The following is a 24,338-nucleotide window of genomic DNA, read 5'->3' on the forward strand; positions in this document are numbered from 1 at the left end:
CATATTGTGACAGATTGCTGACACCATGACAAGGTGTTAAAAGCAGGCACACAATTCCCATGGTTCTCATCTTGCCCTTTTCCAAAAACTTAAGTTCAGTGTATTTGTGCCATACAGTGGTATATAAAGCAAATTTTTGGAAAGCAATGAACATTTGTTTTCTCTTTTTCTATACAGCTTGTAATATTTTGTATACAAGTACCATTTTCAAATATTTAGAAAACTATAGCATTTAAATGAATGTGGGTACATGTTGAGGTACATAAAGTAAAATTACTTAACACGGTTCATTGTTAATTCCTGGGCATGTGTTGTGTCCTGAAACCTTCAATGAGAGAAATGTCTGAACATTTTTGGGCCTGGCTGCATATGGGGCATTCTGAAGCCAAACATTCCATCTTGTTGAAATTCAAATGATCTTCTTTGCCATCTTTTCAGCTTTGAAACAATGAGTTTTCAAGTGATAAATATAAACCTATTTAAATAGCAGAATGCCACATTAGACATCAATAAACTGCTCAAATGTAGTCCATTTAAAAAAAACAAAAACAAAAAAACCCCCAAGAACCACGGAGTTTCAGATCAATGTGAATTTTGTTCTTATGGCAGGGACTTTTGTGTTTGGCTTCATAATACTGTATTTCTTTAAGCTCTGTGCAGCAGCAAGTTTGCATAAGATAAAAGGAATTATCTGTTCTTGCCAGCCTCCCAGCACAACTAACCTTCTAATTAGGGTGACCAGACAGCAAATGTGAAATACCGGGACAGGGGCTGGGGGGTAATAGGAGCCTATATAAGAAAAAGACCCAAAAATCGAAACTGTCCCTATAAAATCTGGACATCTGGTCACCCTACTTCTAACATATCTGACAATTTCTACTGAAGTAATTCTTCCAAAATCAAGGCAGTTTATAAAGAGTGGTACACTTTTCTACAGGGAAAACACACATCTGTCAAATAAATAGCCTTGCCAGCTTCTATGAAAGTTTTTGAGAATCCTAGCAATAATCAAAATTATTAATACAATAGTCAAATTCATAGTATGTATACTGGAAGGGTCAAACTTTGCAGTGATGTAAACGGTGGTCTCAGAGTTACGTGTTGGCTGTAAGTTTGTCGCGCAAGTGTGATAAAGTAGCATAATGTGCAGATGTAGCTTTCATTGTTGTGCAAAAAAGTGTAATTTACACACAAAGTGTGTAGCACAGACATAGTAGGCAGAGGTCATTTTTTGGCCCAATCTTCCTCCCAGATAAGTTATTGTCAAAGTTCTCGGTATTTTCAATGAAAGACCCATATTCTTACAACCTCCTGGTAGTTGCTTTCCTGCCACACCTACACTTGCACACCTCAAACTGTAAATTGCACTCATTTTCATTTTCCATTTTCCACGTGCGACATTGGTACAAGTTACAATACTTTACCAATTACCCTCATTTTCTGACTAACTTGTGCCTGATGTGTAATTTGCATTTCAATTTACGTCACAGCAGAATTTGGCCCAGAGACTTCCATGGGAGTTACACTTGCTTAATCAAGCTCTGTACTTTGCTCTGTGTGATTATTTCCTTTGGCTACAATTACTGTGTCTATTAAAAGAAAAACATATCATCCAATGAGTAATCTTTTCTCAGTTTTAGCATTTTTCAAGGACTTTACCAAACATAATCCACACTACAAGGAAAAAGATTATCTTCAATATAATACAATAGAGTATGCACATGCTCACTTGAGACAGGAAGAGATGGTAAACAGTTTTTCTTAAGGATACAAAATATATCTTGGAGGAACAGTCCCATACAAATAGCTATTAAGCCCATTGAAGAAACACTTTTTTTGTATTATACTCTGGACACACATGACTCTGCAGTATAGGGAGTGAGTTTAATCCCTACTTTCCAAGTAACGTAAAAAAAAATCTATTTCTTTGACAGATATGCATTTTTTTTCTAAATGGAATTTGATGTGCAAGTTGGAATCTCTATCATCTAAGGAATTTAAAATATTTGTATAAGTAAAGATCAGATTGTTAGTTTCTTAAATCATGAATTTGTTTTGCATGTAAGCTAAGCTAGTCATGCTAAATGAAGAATATCCGATTTCTCTCACTGAGGTTTTACTGTAAGATCAAAGCACATAAAACCACACTTCAGTTGCTTCTGTCACTGTTGTTAACGCTAGAACATTTAATCTTTCACTAGATATCACATGCATCTTAACAACCCCATGTCTGACTGTAGGCAGAAGAATGCTACAGTGAAAAAATGTTTGTTTAAAACTTCTTATCAAACCCTAGATTCTAATAAACCTGAAGGTTTGTTTGTGCACAATTTCTCTGTTTGCAGCAGTGTTTGCATTGCAAGCTATTTTAGTTAACATGGAGGGCTGTGGCCTAGCTGATAGATGGTAACAACTGTGAATTACAAGGTCAGCTGTCTGCAAGACTGAGTGAAGTGGGCAGCTGGCAGTCTAATGGATACAACCCTTGTACCCTGAGAAATACCATTGAAAATGATTCTACGGTATAGTTTGTGAATTGAAAATAAAAGCCTTACCTTAACACTGACTTATGAATACATCAATAACTTTTAATTGGTTAAAGTCCTTTTTAAAATTGTGCATTGAGAAATCAGAGTTATAACAGCTCTTGATATGAAATTGTGTTTGTGTTTGGTTCTGTGTTTTCATTTGGAGGTTGTGTATCATTGCAATCTATATGGAAATGTGGAAATTGTGGGGTAGAAGTCAGCAGACAAATCAAAAGTATTGTTATAAAAGAATATACATTTTAATCTAATCTACCTATCAATTTTTAGTGTGCCATTCACCGTGGCCATTAGATACTCTCTCCTGTTCCCAAAGAACGTTAGTAATAACATACATAACACCATGCTCTGTATCTGTCTAACTCTTAATATTTTGGGCTAGATTGTGGCCTAGTATAATGTGGCTACACAAGTGGGTAGGAAGAGTAAAAATGCTTGTGAGGCCACATTAGATGCACCAAATTTTGGCTTTGGGCAGACAGCAAGAGCAGCAGCTCTGTGCCTTACATCTCCACATACACAAGAAGGGGTGAGGCTATGGCTCTGTCCCCAACATGCTAGCCAGTGGAGCTGTCTGGATGTGAAGTAGTATGTGTTTGAGGAGCATATTGTGCTGTGTAAAGGGTTACTCCCCCCCCACCCCCCGATATTCACCACCGTCACATACACACTACAACATGGGAGCACTACTGTTGTTGTGGCTCAGAAAGGTGTCCTCTCAACCATAATAGTTATATACAAATAAGTTGTCTGAGACATGGAGAAATTGTAATGGTTTAAATATTTGGAGTCCTGTTGTTGCTGTGACTTCTAAAAAGTTCCTTTTTTATAGCAGTTTACTTGCAATAGTCAGAATTTCCTCTTAACCTTCATGTCTCCCCGGCAGAATTTGTAAATTGTATCTGAACATTTAGTAAGCAGAGTTCTTATTCTTGTGGATCCATACAGTATCCATTCACTGTGCAAAAGTGCCACTAGAACTTGAATAATCTTTGTAAATTCTCATCTTATCTCCTGTTGCCTTAGCAGGGCAAGACAACAGACCTTGATTGTCTCCTGAAAATGAACGACCTGTTCACATTCTTAATGTATAATTTATTGGTGACATTTCAGTGTCTTCTTGAATTTGCATAAGGCACTGCAGAAGGTGCTTAATACAATTCTTGAGTTTCCTCAAATTACTGCTGCATCTAGATATCGGCTGTTGTAAAGAAATTGTTGCCACTACTTGGATCATTTTGGAATTGCTACTATTCTAGACACTACTTTTAAACCTGAACACTCTGCTATTAAGTATTTCATTATAGTAAAATTGTCACACAGGCTTTTGGATCCCTGTTCCTTTGTCATATTTACAATGACAATGAGCAATCAGGATAGATGATGCTCCAGATTCTCTGTCTCTCTCTCTCTCTCCTTGAAACAGGTGTTTGTTGATACACCGGGGGAAGGAAGTAGACAGAATTAGTTATCTCGTTCGTACGTGTATCATTTGGCTGTGGCCAGGGCCGGATTAACTTTTTGTGGGCCCGGCACCAAACATATTTGTGTGCCCCCCAGGGAATGATTGTAAAAGGGGCCAGGGGCAAAAGCACAGTGGGGAGGGAGCTAGGGTTGGTCCCTGGAGCAAGGGAGGGGCCAGGGATAAACTGCAAGTGCACCAGGGATGGGGAGGGGTAAACAGGATTTCCCCCTCCCTGCCCCTGCCCACGTAGAGCGGGTACCTACCTTCTCTCTGGTTCTAGCCCATTCTCTTCGTCTCTCTCTCTGCACTGAGCTGCCCCTCCTCCAGTGTGACAAAGTGGGAATGTTCTTAATGTTTTCTCTGAATACTGTGTGGGTGCCTCAGTTTCCCCTATGCATTTCTTAAGTATCTAGGTGGTGGGATAAGGCTGTGTGATTGTTGCAGAGCCCTAGAGGGCAGGTGTGATGCTGTCTGCACAGAGAATGGCTGACACACTGTCTCCTGCAACTGATGGCCTGGGCCCCTCCCCTGCAAGGTGCCAACTGAAGGTGTTGGAGAACAAAGAGATCAGGTGCCTCCTGGCCCGGGGAAAGAGACAAAGGACAGAGGAGGGGCTGGCGGGGGTTGCAGTTTGGAGCTGGCTGGGGAAACAGAGGGAGGCCCAGCACTGGTATCTGGGCTCCCTGCCGGACCTGACTGAGGGGTCCTGTTTTCCATACCTACAAGCTCTGCTTTGACTGTGTTCCTGTCATCTAATAAACCTTCTGTTTTTCTGGCTGGCTGAGAGTCATAGTGAATCGCAGGAAGTGGGGGGGTGCAGGACCCTGACTCCCCCACACTCCGTGACATCCAGCAGCAGCAGGACAGGTTCTCTTCCAGCCCTCTGGGGTGGGTGTTGGGAGTGGGAGGAGTGGAGGCTAATGCGGTTACTCCTATAACGGGACTTTTAGTTTCCAGTCAGCACTGCTAACCAGACACCCAGGTCCCGTTTTCTACTGGAGTTTCCAGTCTAAAACTGGATACCTGGCAACAGGGGTGCCAGAAAAGCCTGAGGAGGGGAGAAGGGGCAAGCAATCATTTTTAAAAGTGAGAGGGCTAAGCTGCAAGCGGTGGGAAGCAACGGGTGGGTGGGCTAGGGAGTGGAGAGGAGCTAATGGGCAGGCCATGTCTGCTGTACTGCCCAGGTAGGTTGGAGACTGTGGGGATCAGCTGACACAGTATCCCCAGCCTAGGTGACACGACAGCCAGTGTGGAATTAGAGTTAGTGGGGCCCCCCCGGCCCTGTGCTCAGCTTCATTTTTGGGGTCCCTCCTTGTGACTCAGCCAAGAAAAAGAACATTCTCTCATCTCCCCCCCGCCCCCATTTTTTCATTCTTTTTTTTTCTTCATCCTCCTCCTATAATAGCAAGTAAATGAAAATAAAGTGCGGTACCTTGATTGATCTTGTAGTCTAACTTATTTTTCCACAGACCACTTGAAAATTGCAGAGGGTCTCGATGGACCACTTAATGATCTTTCCAAATATTGCAAAAAAAAGTTGGGGTGCAGGGTCTGGCCAGGAGCTAGGATGAGGGAGGGGGTTCAGGGTTGGGGCAGGAGGTTGGGGTGTGGAGTGCTTACCTGGGGCAGCTCCTGTTTGGTGTGAGGGATGCAGGTGGGAATGCAAGGGGTGCAGGAGCTCACATTTGGTACTCTGGATGGGGGTGGGGATGTGGAGGGGTTCAGGAGTTGGGGTGGGGGGGGCTGGGTATGTGTGGGGGTGCAGGAGTCAGGGCAGGGGGCTCAGGGTGTGTGAGGAGGTGCAGGGGGCTGGGGAGGTGTGAGGGGAGTGCAGGGGGCTGGGTGTGGGGGAGGGGGAGTGCAGGAGTCAGGGCAGAGGGCTGGGCGGGGTGAGGCAGGGCCACGAGGCCTCCAGCAGGAGGCCTCTGGACTTAGTCCACCTCATCACAGATTTACATAGATCTAGGGAAATGATTGTGCAAACACACATGCTTAACTTTATGTACATGAGTAGCCCAACAGAAGTCAAGCTAAACACATTTACAATTCTAATTTATGAAGTCCTGCAATCATTTATACTGTTTTATAGTAAAATAGAAGAAAACTTTAACTAACCAGTTATTCAGGGACGTGTATGGGAATTCATATAAATAAAATACTTGAGTATTTTTTAATATCCTTTTAAAACTCTGAATAAAGTGTAATCATGCTTTCCAATTGGGCATTCCAATAGTAATTTGGTAATGTAAATAATAGTATTTTGGTGTAGCCTCAAGTAGCTATTTAGATGGTATCACTTAGGCTATTTTGTTCCTCTTAATATAGTGCATAGCGTTAATGGATGGACTCTAAGGCCTTATCAGGTTTTACTTAAATTTGTATTTTAAACCACGTAAGATAGACTACAGGTGCAAATTCCTATGTGGATGCTCTTATTTTGGTTTAAAAGTCCCTTACTTTGGTTTAGTTTAACCTATTTTTTTACTGGATTAAATTAAGAGCTTGTCTATATAACAAAATTGCACAGGTTTAATCTGAAGTGTGCATTTAAATCAGTTCAGATAAACTGATGCAAACTCCTGTGTGCTCACTGTTATTTCAGTTTAGCTTAAGTTGATTGGGAACCAATGAGCCATATGTAAATGAAACCAAAATGAGCCATTGTAAACCAAATCTATGTTGCTTTAAAAAAAAATCAATTTAAATTAAATCTGTGCAACTTTCCCTTGTAGAGAAGCCCTAAATCAAATTAAACAATTCTTAGACCCAGGGCCGCCCAGGGGGAGGCAAGTGGGGGAATTTGCCCCGGGCCCCACAGGGGCCCCCACGAGAATATAGTATTGCAACTTTTTTTATGGAAGGGGCCCTGAAATTGCTTTGCCCCAGGCCCCCTGAATCCTCTGGGCGGCCCTGCTTAGACCAGCCCTTATTAGGGTTTAACTGAGAAACTTGCACAGCTTAATTTAAGGTACAATTGGAAACCAGTTTAGTTAAACTGATGCAAAGATTGTGTGGACAGTCATTTTGGTTTAAAAGTAGCTTACTTTGGTTTAGCATAAATCAGTTCCTAATTGACCTGAACTTAACCAAACAACCATGATATATAATGGAATAAAAGTATCTATACAAGATTTTGCATAAGTTTAACCAGGGTGCTGGAACAATTTGTATAGTGGGGGTGCTGAGAGCCATTGGACCAAACTGTAAACCCTGTATATAATGGAAACCACTTCAAGCCAGAGGGTGTGGCAGTACCACTAGTTCCAGCACCCATGAGTTTAACTACATCAATTTAAACCACACCTTAAGTTAAAACCAATATGCCCTATCTGCATGAGAAAGTTCAGAGTATATACCTTCAAACTTGCACCAATTTAATGAAATTGGTTTGAAAACATAGCTTGAGTTAAAGTGATGCAAATGTATATGTAGACAAGACCTAAAACAGAAGGTTTGGATTAGCCTATTAATTCACTGGGAGTCTTGGTTTTGGATCAGCCTTTAAGTTTTTAGTGATTTTTGGCCTGGTAGTGGTACAGTAGCAAGGGCATTTGTTTTGCCAAACTGGAAACTTTCAACCCAGTTTTCAGAGATTCTGAGCACTTGCAACTCCCAGTATAGTCGATCAATCTATTTGTTTTGTACAGTTGTGAATATGGTTGCCAGATGATAGAACAATATAGCTGAGTACAAAGTAGAACAGATATTATCCCCACCCCAAGGCAGCCGAGAAACCAGGCTCCTTGAAACTCCAGGAGGCCTTATGCTAATCTCTGGCCTTTCTGTGGGTGTTTCCCATAGGAGGTTTTATTTAGGCCCAAGCCAGCTATTACAATAACATAGTCCAAGTTGCTGTTGACAGTATTCTAACCTTAATTGTTTCTCAAGTGCTAATACTGAGCTATTGATTGCTACTTAAAGCCATTTTTAATACAGTTCAAGGGAATTTGGTTTCATTTATTAATATTAAGTTACTAAAAATTATGTTTTAAATAGTGCCCACAGTATTTCCCTGTGCACCAAACACCATTGTGAAGTTAGCTTTACTTTAAATTATAAACATCAGATCTAAATTGATACAGAAGATTTTACATACTGTCAATGCAGAAAAGCTTTGCTTTGCCTCTTACATCACTATGCTTCTATTAAAACAAAAATATTAATGAAGACCAAAATAAATACCAGGTCTCCAGACAACTGTTTTGATTAGTTGCAAGTCTGACATGCTGCAAAAACTGGGATGTTTCTTAATCTAATTTGCTTAGAACACACAGTTGAATGAAAGACAGACGGTGGAATGGATTTTAAGCAGCAGACTAACTTAATTAATACTGGGTAAGGGCAGTATATACCCACCATCTCACATACCAGGTGTTTAACTGGGTCCAGTGCAGGGTTACAGGACTCCCATTATTTGGGATACACCCTTCTGCCTACCCCTCAAGACTCCAGCTCACTACTGAGTACTCTAACCTTACACTCATGCACGTGGGTGTGGGTGGTACCAAGAGGGACCCTTAGTCTATGAAGATTTCAGGTCTCCCCTTACAGGTACAAGATCCACAAACTAAAATCCCAGGTCTCATTTACCTTTGGGAGCTAGTTCTTTTAGCCTTTATCTGCATAAGATACTCACCCCTGGGCGTCTCAGCAATCACCTCCACCCACACAACCTGGTATCTATTTCCTCCCCCATCCAATCCTTAAGGTCCCTTAGCCAAGTGTCAGCCTCCGCATCCAGCAAGTACACTCCATCCCTAAAAAGCTCCAGTAAATTTTACCAGATATCACTGTGTGTGATTACCAAACTGCCTGCATCTGAAAACACTGGCAGTCTCCTGGGTCACATACTTTTGGCCCTATCCATGTGGGCTGGTTTGACAGCTCCCCACCACTCTCACCTTGCAAGCATTTCAGACCAAACCAATCCAGTGTTTGATTGTGATTGCTTAATTTTATCCACATCCCTCTGAATCCTAACTCTGAAATTTGAATTTATCTTGAGCGGATTTAAAGGCATGGTGTTAGAACAGGGGTGGACAAACTATGGCCCAGGGGCCACATCCAGCCCTTCAGACGTTTTAATCTGGTGGTCAAGCTCTCGCCAAGGAGTGGAGTGTGGGGCTTGCCCCGCTCTGGTGCTCCAGCTGGGGAGCAGTGTCGAGGCTTGGCCCGCTCCATGTGGCTCCTGCAAGCGACAGCTCCCCACCTCCAGCTCCTACGTGTAGGGGCAGCCAGGGGGCTTTGCACGCTGCCCCTGCTCCAAGCACCACCCCCGCAGCTCCCATTGGCCAGGGGCGGCACCTGCAGATGGGACAGCGCGCAGAGCTGCCTGGCCATGCCTCCATGTAGGAGCCAGAGGGGGGACATGCTGCTGCTTCCGGGAGCTGCTTGAGGTAAGCGCCACCCGGAGCCTGCACCCCTGTCCCAGCCCTGATCCCCCTCTAGCCCTCCGAACCCCTCGGTCCCAGCCTGAAGCACCCTCCTGCATCCCCAACCTCTCATGCCCAGTCCCACCCCAGAGCCCACACCCCCAGCCGGAGTCCTTACCCCCTCCCACATCCCAACCCCCAATTTCGTGAGCATTCATGGTCCACCATACAATTTCCATACCTAGATGTGGCCCTCAGGCCAAAAAGTTTGCCCACCCCTGTGTTAGAAGCTAATTAACCTGTTCTAAAAGTCCAAACAAGGCAATGCATACTCGTAACTCCTGTTAGTGAAGGAGTTCAACATTGCTTATGTTAAAAGTACTCACTGATTTGTCTACATTAGCCTTTTTGCTTGCCACATTCTGACAATGCACTTTTAAATCCTAGTCCAGATAAACTCTAAATGGGTCTTTCACAATGAATGTGCCATTAATCTGTAGTTTAGAGTCAGTGAAATCCATTGTGCTGTATAATTTACTGGAAGTTGTTCCAGTAAGCAAAAGGGTAAATCTTTAATTGGACATCACAGGATGTCTTCTACCCACATTAATATACCTGATCAGCTTGCCGATGACTTAACCCTTTCTTTGCTGCATAAAACACTGTATATATCTAGATTCTTACTGATTTAAAATGGCAATTCTGTTTATACCTATTTGTTGGGAATGGCACAAATCAAATTCTTTACATTCTGACTTTTTTTTTTAAATCAAGAATAGAGATCAGTTGGGTCAATCTTAATACTTTCATTGTAATCACTATAGTTTAGGATGACATCTTTATAGTGCTGTTTTTCTATCTATGATTCATATGATCTTGTTGTGCCATCCTTACTTATTGTATGCGATCTCTGTACTCAGTGAACACTCCTGCCAAATAGGACAGCTGCTTGTTCAGTTGTTGTAGCATTGCTATAAATAAAAAATAAATAGAGAACCCTGTATGTATTAATTACTTTATTCTCCCTATCTAAAATCACATTTTCTGCATTGGCCAAAAAGTAGAGATGATCCTTATAGAGCCTATACCTGTAGCTAAAGATATATTCTTCTTTTCTCTTACAGGATATATGTGAAGATATATCTGATCATGTTGAACAAATTCATGCTCTGTTAGAGACCGAGTTTTCCCTGAAGCTTCTGTCTTATTCCGTCAATGTGATAGTCGATATACATACAGTGCAGCTACTCTGGCACCAGCTACGTGTTTCTGTTCTGGTTCTGAGGGAACGCATCCTACAGGGACTACAGGATGCCAATGGAAACTACACCAGGCAGACTGATATTCTGCAAGCGTTTTCTGAGGAGACAAAAGAGGTATGAGAACTAAATGCAGTCATTTACTTTTGGAACATTAAATTCTCTAATATGACTAGGGATTAAACTCATCTACCCAGCTACTAGTTTAAAAATTGCTAGGGTGGTTTGCACTTCATACAAACAATTGCCAGTGCAGCCAAATATATTGAGGCTAATTGAATAGATATTCTCATCTTAAATTTCTTCAGATGACATTGATTGTGGTTGAACCAAATAAGTGTAGGATCATAGGACCAACTTTTCAAAAACATCCTTTAAAATAACAGGCAATATTTCCCACGAGCCTAACATTTTCCCCACAGATACACTCAGATTGGTGCAGAGGTACCTTCGACCCCAAACATCTGATCTAGTCACCCTGTAATTTAGAAGTTCGTATCCAAATCAAAACTCTGAGCTCAGGCTCAACTCTAGATCGGTGTGTGAAAAGTTCATTTGCATGTGTAAATCAAAACATGGAATTTGTCTTTGTAGTCACAAACCTTAGGCATGGAAAATTTTTATCCACAGTTTCACAGGCCACGTTAAAGTTTCTTTTTGAAAGTGTAGTCTACAAACTGCCATTTGTGTTAGCAACATCCCTGCAGACCAACTCCAATCACACTTTCTTCTAATGCATGTAAAGTTTGTACCAATTTAATAGGCTTATTAATATAGATGCATTTAACTGGATTGCCTTTTGCTCAGTAAGTATGGTTACTAAATTGATTTAAAGAGACCTTGTCAACTCAAATGTTTTTGAAATAGAAATAAGGCGCACAGTTTTAATAATGAGGGTAATTAACCATGTGAACAACTTAGCAAGGGATGTGACGGACTCTCCATCACTTGAAGCCCTAAAATCAGGATTAGATGTTTTTCTAAAAGATATACTGTAGCTCAACAAAAAAAAAAAAGTTTATGGGCTTTATACAATGAAATTCTATGGCCTGTGTTATGCAGGAGGTCAAACTAGTTGATCATAATGGTCCCTTTTGGACTTATAATGTATTAAATGGATTAATTTAAGATAACACAAGTTTCTGATAGAGTATGAAGATATTTCTTAAAAACTGAAAAGTTTCTCTACTCTGTGGCTGATGTATATAAAAGTCTTTGCAACAGAGGAGGGGGGTCCTGAAATCAATACCATCAAACATGTCCAGGGCCACCTTCTTCCTCCCCCTATTCCTGCCTGTACACATACCTGCTGCTTCTTCAGATTCAGTTTCAGCTTTGAACACTTTCTTGCAAGTTCTAAGGAAAGGTATGCCCATGAGCACATTCAGAGGAGTGAATGGGAGTGAAGCCATGATGCTGAGGCTCGAGTGTGGTAAGGGTTTCTGTAACTAGGATCTCAAGGCCTAAGGAAGGATTTAATTCAGGCACTGAGAAGCAGGAAGTGCCCCAACTGGATCTGATTACGTCTGCTATAGCAACTGCCCCCTCAGAAAGAAAGGTCCTGGCTGAGGGGAAGATTTTCCCCCTTAGAGAAGAGGCTGCAACCTGAGTAGCCAGAAGGGGACTTTGGGATGCTTAGGACTCTTCCCACCTACCCAAGGAGAGATGATCCAGGACTGTAAATAGAGCCACCAAGGGTTTGGTTGTAGCAGACCAGCTCTGTGATCTTACTACATACATTTGGGCTTCACAAAAGCCACCTATTGTGTTTGCCTAGACTGAGCTTGAGGGAGGCCTGAATGAGACTTTTAAAGGGGCAGTGGCCTCTACCTGGGCAGTGGCCATCCTAGTCGGTACTTCCATAATGAGACAGGAAGTGCAACTAACCATCAACAAAACAGTGACCCTACTATACCTAAAATGCTATCAAATCCATAAGACAAGTAAATAAATAAGATAATAGAGATGAATAAATTATTTCTGTGATTTCTGTCAGTATGATAAGGATTGCATGTAACAATAGTAGGTACTAATTTTACAGAGTGGAATGGGATTTCCAGGTTAATGGTATCCCATTAAGAGATTATTTTTTCTATATTGCTAGATTGTTATTGCTGATTGGTTGTAAAGAAAGGCAAAATGTTTTAAATTGCAGTGATTTGTTGTTTTTTAAAACTAAAAATTAAAATTTGCTTAATAAAATGGATGACTAATGATTAGAGCCCTGTGCGGATAGAAAATTTGTATCCTCATCCGATCCGCAAACATGGTCCGCAGATATCCGCATCCCTGGATATCAAGTGGATATCCACATCCACGGATATAAAGCACATATCCGCAGATTTGCAGGGCTCTACTAATGATAGCATGGAGCCACACAAGCATGATGCCTATTTCCCGCCCTAATAATTTGAGTATGTTTCCAGCAGTTACTTTATACATTTTAAGCTAGTTAATATTGCTCTTTGACCTCCTCATCATACATATTTTAATGACTTTATACAACATTGTTCATAAATAATGCAGGCACACCAGTTTCATGACTTACCATTCATTGAATTGGCCCTTCACATGACAGGAATGCACACAATAAAAATTTTTAAGAAAAGTCCACAGATTTAGGTTACAGATAAATTCTTCCAAACCAATTTTCTACAAAAAAACATTTTAACTTAAAGGTTTTTAAGTGTTAATTATTATTTTAGGTTTGTTTGGGTTTTTTGGGCTAACACAAGCGTTATTTGTTGAGGACCTAACAATTTAATGATTGAATCGCTGTGTCCTTATTGATTAAGGGACTCCAAAACTAGTATTGTGCAGTATTCAAGGTAGGAGGCAAACCACAAGGCTACTCTTTTGTTGAGACTGCAGCTGTTTTGACTATTAGTGGGGGTCATTTGTTGAAATAGCTTTTACTGTGAGGCGGAGACATGATATGTTTTAAATAGTAGGTTGCACTTTAATGCCAGCACTTGAGCAAATGTTTGCTTTCATGGCTTTTTTAGTTTCTTTTTGTAATTTTACCTAGCTGGAGTGATTTATCATCTTTACTATTCTAAATAGTGGACTTCAATGGAGTTACACCCGATATAGAGTAGGGTAAATAAGAACAGAATTTGGGCCTATGATTTTGAGGTATTTATTCAAATATTCAAATTTGAATATATATATTGAAATTGGGAGATAGCTGAGTCCTGCTTAGATGCTGGAACCCTAAATTAGCTATAAAACAATGTTTAAATAACAAACTGTAAACCAAATGTAATTTTGCTGTGACTGCTAGTATGTCAGGCTGCTTCTAGATCCTAAAATCTTTCCTTTTTCTGCCTGCTCCACTTAAGTCTCAGAACCCTCTTAAATATTTTTTTATACACATTTGTCTGGACGCTTAAAATCTTAGTGCTCCATTAGGATTGTTCCCTCAGCTTCTGAGAATGGGAGGACTGATATTTAGGGGATTGTGATAGAGGGTGTGGAAGGAGGGTATTATAGACACAGCCACAGCATCTGGTCACAGTACTGTCCTCAGCTAACCTTGTGGATATCCCAGTGGATACGTCAACAGGAGTTAATGCTGCATGAAGCTAGGTGCAGTCAGCAGTGCTACTGTGCAAATGTGGGCAAACTCTGCCAATGGCAAATTGGCATCTGAAAGATCCATGCTGAGAATCAGTAGGAGGCCTGTGGAGTGACTTGGAGGAGCAGCACTCTTATGTGGATATTTCTGTATCCATGGGTTTCAGAAATCACAGATTTTACCAGGTTTGGACACAGATGCTTTCCGCCCCTTGCCCACTCTGACCCCACAAATCCCCTCCCGTTCAAGGTGACTAGCACTGGGAGATTCAATGAGGTCAATTTTGTGGAGTTTTGGGGTTCTCTTGCATTGGTTTCTCTGTGGATGAGTATGACAGAGACTTTGATATTTAGTTGCAAACACAATAACAATCATACCCATGCCATGACAATGGTGAACAGTATCTCTTCAGGATAGTTACAATTTGCTGTACTCTTCAGGGTGATATCATATAGGAGTTAAACATTCCTATGTGCAGATTAACACTTGGCCATTCTGCTGTGCTTTTATTCCCAAATGTTGTAAAACAGTTCACTCAAAATGTACTGTACAAAGCTCTGTGGCAGTTCAGTAACAACTGCTTTTCTAGATTGTAGATAAGAATACATTGCCACTGGTTGGATTTGTGACCTTTAGTATACTGGATTTAAGAATTGATCTAGTGAATAGTTACTAATACACCTCTACCTCGTTATAACACTGTCCTCAGGAGCCAAAAAATCTTACCACGTTATATGGAACTTGCTTTGATCCACTGGAGAGCGCAGCCCCGTCCCCCCCAGAGCACTGCTTTACTGTGTTCTATCCGAATTCATGTTATATTGGCAGGGCCAGCTCCAGGGTTTTGGCCGCCCCAAGCAGCGAAAAAAAAGCCGTGATCACGATCTGCAGCGGCAATTCGGCAGGAGGTCCTTTGCTCCGAGCTGGAGTGAGGGACTGTCCACCAAATTGCCGCCGAATAGCTGGACGTGCCGCCCCTCTCCGGAGTGGTCGCCCAAAGCACCTGCTTGACAAGCTGGTGCCTGGAGCCGGCCCTGTATATCGGGTGGAGTTTTATCAAGGTAGCAGTGTAGTACTAAAAATGAAATCCCTTTTTAAAAGGTCTTTATTTTTTATTTTGTTTCAGGACCGTCTTGACTCTTTAACTGAAGTGGATGACTCAGGACAGTTAACTATCAAGTGCTCTCAAAATTACTTATCCCTGGATTGTGGTATTACTGCATTTGAACTGTCTGACTACAGCCCAAGTGAGGATTTGCTTGGTGCCCTGGGTGACATGACCTCCAGTCAAGCTAATGCAAAACCACTTGAATCTTGGAACTACAGTGAGATGGAAAAAGACTTTCCAGAGCTTATCAAAAGTGTAGGGTTACTTGCAGTAGCAACTGATTCCATTGTTTCCAAGTGCAATGAAGCCATTAATGTGAAAGAAACCCATTTACCTCTTTCAACAGAAGATAAGGGAGAAAGCAAAGACAGCAACACATCACCTGAGCTTTCACTGTTTTCTCCTTCTGGGAAGTCATCTCTCTGTACAGCATCGTGCTCTGAAGATGGCATCTTATCAGATGACAGAAAACCAGTTTCCAGTTTAGAGAAACACAAATACAATCCATTGCACCATCTTGGTGCAAAAAGCAAACAGCATCCACACTGTGAAAACTCAACTCCCAAAAGGTCAATAAGAGACTGCTTTAACTACAATGAGGATTCTCCCACACAGCCTACATTGCCAAAAAGAGGTCTGTTTTTAAAAGAAGAAGTGATTAAAGATGATATGGAAGCCAGTGATGTAAAAAAACCCACCTCTCTTAGTTTAAAGACTGAAATGAGCAGAAGTACACCCTCATTATTAGATCCACCAGACAGATCCAAGCTTTGCTTGGCTTTACAATCATCTTACAATAACAGTCCATCTGCTGTCAGTCAGTCATATGATTGCTTACATAAAATTGGTGATAGAAGCCTTGAGTACATGATAAACAATCACTTTAAGGAAAGTTCCATAAGTCTAGGTAAGTCTAATTGTTACATTTGGAAAGAAAAGCCAAGACACAAAAAATCACATGATACTCCTGAGAAGGTGACATCATGCAGGACACCTGTGGGTATATCTAACACAGCTTCAGCAATGCAGGTGTATAAAAAAGGGAGCTCAGCTCTACAAAATGGAATTCCTTCCTGTAACTCTCAGTCCATGAGAGGTACAAAACCAGATTCTGCTTCCACATCAGCTGATACCTGTAATCAGAGAGAACTGAATGGTCAGTCCCAAAGTAAAAATGAACAATCTAGTTCACCAACTCATAGCCAAGAAAGTGCATCTTCAACTGACTCAGGACCTGTTATCTCCTCCTCACCTGTTCTTCCAAGAAATAGGAGCAAGAAGAGTTACCTGTCATCACCAAGTTATGATAATACAAATGGTAAAGTTGTTGAGGCCTGGTATGGTTCCGATGAATATTTAGCACTTCCATCACACCTCAAACAGACTGAAGTATTGGCTTTGAAGTTAGAAAATTTAACAAAACTGCTGCCTCAGAAACCCAGAGGAGAAACCATTCAAAACATTGATGACTGGGAGCTGTCAGAAATAAACTCAGATTCTGAGATGTATCCAACATATCAGATTAAAAAGAAGCACAAAAAATTGGGTAGGGTTTCACCAAGCTCTTCAAGTGACATAGTATCCTCTTTGGGTGATAGCATTGAATCTGGGCCTCTGAGTGACATTCTTTCAGATGAAGAGCTTTGTGTGCCTGCCTCTTGCAGTAAAAAATACATAGAAGACAAGTCAGGAAAACCTGTAGTGACTGAGTCCTCTGAGAAAAATGAGACCTCTGCCTCAAATAAATCAGCTTTAATTCAACAATTGATGCAAGATATACAACACCAAGACAATTATGAAACTATATGGGAGAAAATTGAGGTAAGGCAGATGCTATCCTTAATTGTGTTCTCGTGTGTCAGTTCTTCACAAGTGGTATGACCGTATATAAATGAAGGGGCTTTATTTTATTTAGATTGACTCAAAATCAATTGCATACCCTCCCAAAATTGTTGAGTCAACTGGAAACGTTTCAGTTGATACAAAATATTTTTTTAACTTTTTTGATTCACCTAATTTTTTTAAAATTTCAGTTTGAATTGTTCAAGATTCCTCCTCTCTCCCCCACCCCCAGTTTGGCCCCTGAACTGAAAAAATCCATTATTTGCTCAGCTCTAGTAATGAGTCATATTGTGGACGTATCCATCTGGTCACCAATACTAGAAAACACTAATTATCTGAGGTGGTGCTTTCATGTTTGGCATAGAATCATCCTGTCAATACTGCTTTTAACACTTCTAAGATTCAGGTACATTTACATGCTGCTTTTGGATGTAGCGCAAAATAAACTAGACATTAGGAAAGCAAGTTGGATTGTAATTAATTGCATACACACACATTTCAGTGATGTTTGAATGAAGTGGCACTTAGTGTACTCTGACAATTTTTAATTCAGTGGCTCTGGTTCAAAGATAGTGGGGGGGGGGCAGGAAGGGGAGTTCCTGATTTTTGCTATAACCCTTTTAGTAACATGTTCTGTTTTATCCTGTAGTATATTATCTCCCCTGAAGTGATTTTTCTTCCCACCTATGTTGTCCCTGCTCTGCTTAACACAGAGATAACATTATGATTTCCGCTGCTCCAAACAAGTTTTCCCAAGTATCATCACCTTACTGTCCCCAAGCCAATTTTATAGTCACTCTCTAACGCTCAGATCTGAAGGAGATAGGATTTCCTTCCAGGCTGCTGGTGGTCTCAGAGTTCAGAGCAGCTGCATTCCCCTGCTGTGGTTCAGCAAGGGCATCCACTCTAGGCTCCCACCTCCTCAGTCATTACCTCACGTTTCCATGTTCTCTCTCTCTCTCTCTCACCTCCCCTCCCCTCCCGGGTTTTTCCCAGGCTGCACAGTTCCCTGTCTACATTGTGAATTCTCCAGCAAGCCAGACTGCCTAAGCATGCCTGTTTTGCTGAGAGGCTAAAATAGTGTAATTGTCAATAGGTATAAGTTACCACACATCTTTTTGTAAGCAGGCACACGTATTCTTAAAGTGAAAGCATTACAGAGAAAACATACTAACAACAATAGAAGAACCTCCTTGCATGCAAATAAGCTTAGCAGACATCACTCCAGTTCCAACAAGGACTCTGGCAGTTGATCAGTCCTTCAAGCCCTATCAAGCGTTTCTTCCATGGTCACAAGTTCATAACAGCTGCTAGCTCAGAACAAGCACCTCCATCAATCTGTGAGTCCTTCCTTTATACAGCTAGGGGCTCTGGTCTGATCCTCAGCTGATCAGCAGGCAAAAGTCCCCTCCTCGGGGCGAACGGTCAAAAGTCTGAGTTCTTGCAGAACCGGAGGTGTACATTGTTTCAAATAGTCCTTTGAAGCTCATAATGCTTCCCAACTTTTTTACATTAGTCATGTTTCCCCTCCCCGTCCCCCCCCCCCCCCCCGCGAGACATCCTACAATAATACGTAAAAATCTGCATTTTTAATACAACAAATTCCTAAAATACTTAAACTTAATTCAATAAGATTTGTCCAGGATACTGCAGGAAATTGCCATGGAGGTAACTCATTTTAAGAAAGGAAACAAAGGAGAGAACCTGACAGCTGAGGAAGAAAAGGACCATACAGAAGAAAAAGATGAACCTTGTAAATAGATGGGTTGGATGGAATCTGCAAATAAGGACTTGTCCACAGTACTACTGAAATAATATAGCGATCACTGTGTTTAAACATGGTGATTGCTTCCAAGGTTCTAGTATGGTATCCTTGGACATTGGAGAGGGATAGAAGGATATTATTCAAGTCATGCTAACCAAATCATCCAATATATAATCTTCTGCTTGATTTTGTAGCATGCCTGTCAGGAAAAAAGACAGACCAAACTGTTTAGAGAATACGTGTTAGAAATGTTCTAGCACCAGGGCCGGCTCTGGCTTTTTTGTCACCCCAGGCCGCCTCCCTCCGGCCCCCCCAAGCGGCAGGGGAGGGCACCGAGCCCGGCCGCAGGCTGCTGTCCCTGACCGGCCAGAGTCCCGGAGGGAGGGCGGCGAGCCTGCCGCGGCTCCGCTGGCAGCCGGAGCCCCAGGAGGAGGGCGGAGAGCCCGTCCGGGGCTCCGCTCTCCCCGGCAGCCAGAGCGCCAGGAAGAGGCCGGAGAGCCCAGCCGGGGCTCCGCTCTCCCCGGCGGCCGGAGCCGGAGCACCATGCCGCCCCCCTCCAGGTGCCGCCCCAAGCACAAGCTTGGTGGGCTGGTGCCTGGAGCCGGCCCTGTCTAGCACAAGCTCAATTGTGAGAGAGGGCCAGAGTAAGAGTGGGACTTTAGATAAAGTCCAGTTCCAAAGTGTATAATCTGCCCAGCCTAAGAAGAGATATGTAATAAAGAATCATGTTTGTATTTTATCCCAGAAGATGTAAACTGATCCGTTTGGCTTGAAAAAAACATGTTTTGGGGATTCTGAATAAAAATGAATTTGAGATACACTCTACCCTGATATAATATCACCCGATATAACATGAATTTGGATATAACGCAGTAAAGCAGCGCTCTGGGGGGCGGGACTGCGCGCTCCGGCAGATCAGCGCGTCAGCATGTCTGGCTCCGACATGCTGCTCTGAGCGGCGTGTTAAGGGTGCCGGGCTGGGGCCGAGGGGTTCGATAAGGGGCAGAGGGTCTTGGGGGGTAGTCAGGGGACAGGGAGCAGGGGGATCCACAGCCCAAGGAGGGGAGCTGCAGTCCAGGGGAACGTCACACGCGCTCCAGCCGGCACTGAGAAGTTGGGGAGGACTGGTCCACATGGGGATGTTGTGGATCCAGGGCAGGGAGAGGTGCCCGTCATTGACGGAACCATGCAGGTGCCCCTGTCCCGGTGCTGGAGGGCTTGGCACACAGTGGGCCCGGCTGGCAGGCTGTGTCCCACTCACAGCAGAGCCGAGCGGGCTCTCCGGGTCCATAGTGCGCCACACTACCTGCCCGCAGTCAGGGGCTCCGTGCGCCCCGGCAGACAGCTGGCCGCGATGTCCTCACTGGAGATGGGCTGCACGGGGCTCTACGCAGGAGGAGAGATGGGCTGAGTGCAGGCACGCATGGCAGGAGCCGCCTGTCAATGGCTCACCCTCCCCTGGCACCACGTGGGCACGGGGCAGGGACTAGGCGCACTCGGGCACCTCGGGTGAGGCTGCCCACCCTGCTCCCCCTCGCAGGCTCAGCCGCCGCGCCGGGCTGGGCACACTTTGTGAACAGGGCAGAGGCCGCCAGGCCAGTTCCCCCTGCCCCACCCCCACGGGGCTCACCCCAGCTGATGTGGTCGAGGAGGTGTGAGCACTTCCATGCACCGGCTCCCCGGGTCCTAGCACAAGTCCCGGTGCGGCGCGTGGCTCATCATGGGAGTCCTGGGGGTGATTAGGGATGTGGGGGTTGGATGGGTCAGCGGTTCTGAGGGGTCAGTCAGGGGCGAGAAGTAGGTGAGGGTCAGATGGGGGCGGGGCTATTTGCTGATTATTAATAACGGAGACGCTCGAGGCCAAAGCAAGTTCAATATAACACGGTTTCACCTATAACATGGTAAGATTTTTTGGCTCCCGAGGACCACGTTAAATCAGGGTAGAGGTGTACATTCTCAAATGTTCCACCAAACAGAGTATTTTAAAAGAATTCTAAGATCTTGCCAAATCCTGCAGTTGCCTGAGTTCTCCCATCCATAACTAGCAATTCTCCCCTGCCTCTTCCCTTAACTCTGAAAAAATCATGCTTTATTTGCAATTTTTCACTTTCAGATTTATTTGTATCCATATATTGAGCCAGATTTTGATCTCCGTTACACCAATTTGAACTGCTTTGGTGAGTTCCTCTATTCTGGTATGATTGAGATCAGAATCTGGCCCAGTATATTTAAATGACTGAGCAATGTGAACAATTATTATTCTTAATTGATCTGTGTTGCATATGTATGGCTGAATAACAGGGAATAGAAGCCTCCTCCTTTTTGTGAGATTATGAACCATAATAAACAAAAACTACCTCAGACACCACAATATCTATCTCACTCACAATCAAGTTCTTTCTTACAGTTATCTCACCTCACAATTACTAATCTAAACACAAAAGCAGATGTGCACCATTTCATTTTTATGCTCATTAGTCTGCATTTTGTTGCACAGCAAACGTGATTCAACAAAACAAGCCAAAGAACAGGAAGCTCTTTTCAGTGTACGGGTATAAATGTCTTACTGCCACATTTCAACAATAATTCCTCTGTGAGTGGCATTTTTGTTCTGGAGAGTCAAATCTGAATGTAAAGCTTCATTAAGGACAGCCAAAGACTGGTGGAACCAGTTCTAGTGATGAAGCTTTCCAGCCTAATACTCTTTATTTATGGCTGTTGTAAAATAAAATTATAATGAAGTCAGTCCTTCTTTTTGAAGGAACCGCAGCCTAGAAATGAATAGAAGCAATATTTTAGCCAGTGTGACTAAAAGAAATTCAAGGATATATCATTATAATGGGAGATATTTTGAACTGGTATGAACCTAGCACTGACCTCACAGTAAGGAATTTGTTGAACCTATGTTAAATAATTTATTTGATGCCACCTTCTCTGTCCCAGTCATGCCAAGGCTGTTCAGTCATTCTAGAAATCTGGAAAACATGTTTCTGCATACTTCCAAATTATTCAGATAAATTTTGCCCTGATACTGACATGGTGTAAATATTTCTTTCCACCCCCACACAACATCTGCTTGATTTGAACTGGCCAAATTACTAGTTAATTGAGCAGCAGAAATATTTTTTAGTTTATTAATAATGAATATTATTAAAAATTTGAAGTACATAGGGAAAACTCTCCTCACATCATCATTTGCTACATGTACATTCTTTATTTTCCTCACCCATATCTCTAGCATCCAAGATATGGTCAGTTGTTGTACCAAGGTTTGCTGTTAGCCGTGTCCTCTGTGGCATGCTGAACCAAAATTCTGTGGTTGGACCCTTTGATGTCTGCAGCACGGGACCCTTGAATTCTGTGGTGCACTGGAATTTCTGCATCAATTCCAAGTACATTCAGAAATAACTTTTTGAAATCAAATATGAAAAGTAATTGTACAAAATGCTCTATATTCCTTTTATTGTGGCGGTACAAAACTTTTTATTAGTTTTTTTTCCCCACAACCTCTACTCAGCAGTAATCAGAATTCTGAGTATTCTGATACTGTCATTCATACTAAATGAGAATACTGTGAAATGGTCACTAATTTTCTATGATTTTGTGGGGGGGTGACGGCTGCTGCTAAGGTCACTTGTATTGTTTTGGACAAGAGATAAATTGTGATGGTTAGATATTGCAGACAATATAGTCATACTGGATACAGCTTGGATGGAATGAAAAGACGGTCTATGAGCATGAAAGCAGAAATGGCCAAAGTAAGACTTGGTATCAGTATGCAGAAGACCAAAATCATGGAGTTATAAGAAAGTGCTGTCTACGCTGGCAGATGAGTTATTGATGAAGAAAAGTATGAAAGAGTTCATAACTTCGTCTATCGTGAAAGTACAATATCTGCTAATGGCCGGTTCACTAAGGAAGTGAAGACAAGAATCAGCAAAGCTAGTCGGTCACTTTCCTGTTTGTCAAACATGTGGAAGAGTAAGAAGATGCACCTACCTCCAATATGCAGGCTACTGAATGGTTATGATTTATGCAGCTAGCTGTTAGGAATCATGGGACATTCCAGAAAGATACAGTGCTGTGACAATCATCAGACTCTCTTAAAAATATGTATTAAAAATACATTGCTACTAACTTCGGACTAAATTAAACACCAGTCTGTTCAACCTTCGTAACATAATACTGCCTAAATAGGTCTACAAGTTGCAGAGGAGTCTGAGAAGAGCAATACAAATGTTCAAGGGTCTAGAAGGGTTTGTGAGGAAAGGATTAAAGGTGTGTGGTTAGAAGCTGTTGGCCAGTATGTTCCAACATAATCTAAAAGTCTAATATAGACAAGACGGGATATACTCCAGTAATGTGCACTAAACTGGTCAAGTTGAAGCCTACAGAGGAGCCTAGGCTTTAACTCAACCAGTTTATACACTGCTTTGGTTACACTAGTCTTGTAGAATGCGTGAGTTAGAATTTGTTTATCATCTTCTAACAATACACCTTTAAATTCTAGTCTAGACAAAGATTTAAACAGATGCAAAATGATGAGATAACTGGCTCTGTGGATGAGGGGAAAGCAGTGGATGTGTTATTCCTTGACTTTAGCAAAGCTTTTGATACGGTCTCCCACAGTATTCTTGCCGCCAAGTTAAAGAAGTATGGGCTGGATGAATGGACTGTAAGGTGGATAGAAAGCTGGCTAGATCGTCGGGCTCAACGGGTAGTGATCAACGGCTCCATGTCTAGTTGGCAGCCGGTTTCAAGCGGAGTGCCCCAAGGGTCGGTCCTGGGGCCGTTTTTGTTTAATATCTTTATTAATGATCTGGAGGATGGTGTGGACTGCACTCTCAGCAAGTTTGCAGATGACACTAAACTGGGAGGCGTGGTAGATACACTAGAGAGTAGGGATCGGATACAGAGGGACCTAGACAAATTAGAGGATTGGGCCAAAAAAAACCTGATGAGGTTCAACAAGGACAAGTGCAGAGTCCTGCACTTAGGACGGAAGAATCCCATGCACTGCTACAGACTAGGGACCGAATGGCTAGGTAGCAGTTCTGCAGAAAAGAACCTAGGGGTCACAGTGGACGAGAAGCAGGATATGAGTCAACAGTGTGCTCTTGTTGCCAAGAAGGCTAATGGCATTTTGGGCTGTATAAGTAGGGGCATTGCCAGCAGATCGAGGAACGTGATCGTTCCCCTTTATTCAACATTGGTGAGGCCTCATCTGGAATACTGTGTCCAGTTTTGGGCCCCACACTATAAGAAAGATGTGGAAAAATTGGAAAGAGTCCAGCGGAGGGCAACAAAAATGATTAGGGGTCTGGAGCACATGACTTATGAGCAGAGGCTGAGGGAACTGGGATTGTTTAGTCTCCAGAAGAGAAGAATGAGGGGGGATTTGATA

The 24,338-nt window shown here is 42.5% G+C and overlaps 1 protein-coding gene across 14 annotated transcripts in view; it reads left to right on the forward strand.

The window, feature by feature from the left end:
• AKAP6 (A-kinase anchoring protein 6) overlaps positions 1 to 24,338 on the forward strand; it is a 427,955-nt gene that overhangs the window by 172,416 nt on the left and 231,201 nt on the right. For all 14 annotated transcript variants that reach the window (XR_255087.5, XM_065595443.1, XM_065595441.1 and 11 more), the window contains 2 exons: positions 10,508 to 10,759; positions 15,346 to 17,148. Coding sequence is in view for 13 of the 14 variants with exons in the window: in XM_065595443.1 (XP_065451515.1) it covers positions 10,508 to 10,759; positions 15,346 to 17,148 (2,055 nt within the window). In the remaining variant the exon portion in view is untranslated. The remainder of the gene's footprint in view (positions 1 to 10,507; positions 10,760 to 15,345; positions 17,149 to 24,338) is intronic.

The sequence above is a fragment of the Chrysemys picta genome, chromosome 4 (assembly GCF_011386835.1).
Source record: "Chrysemys picta bellii isolate R12L10 chromosome 4, ASM1138683v2, whole genome shotgun sequence".
NCBI lineage: Eukaryota > Metazoa > Chordata > Testudines > Emydidae > Chrysemys > Chrysemys picta.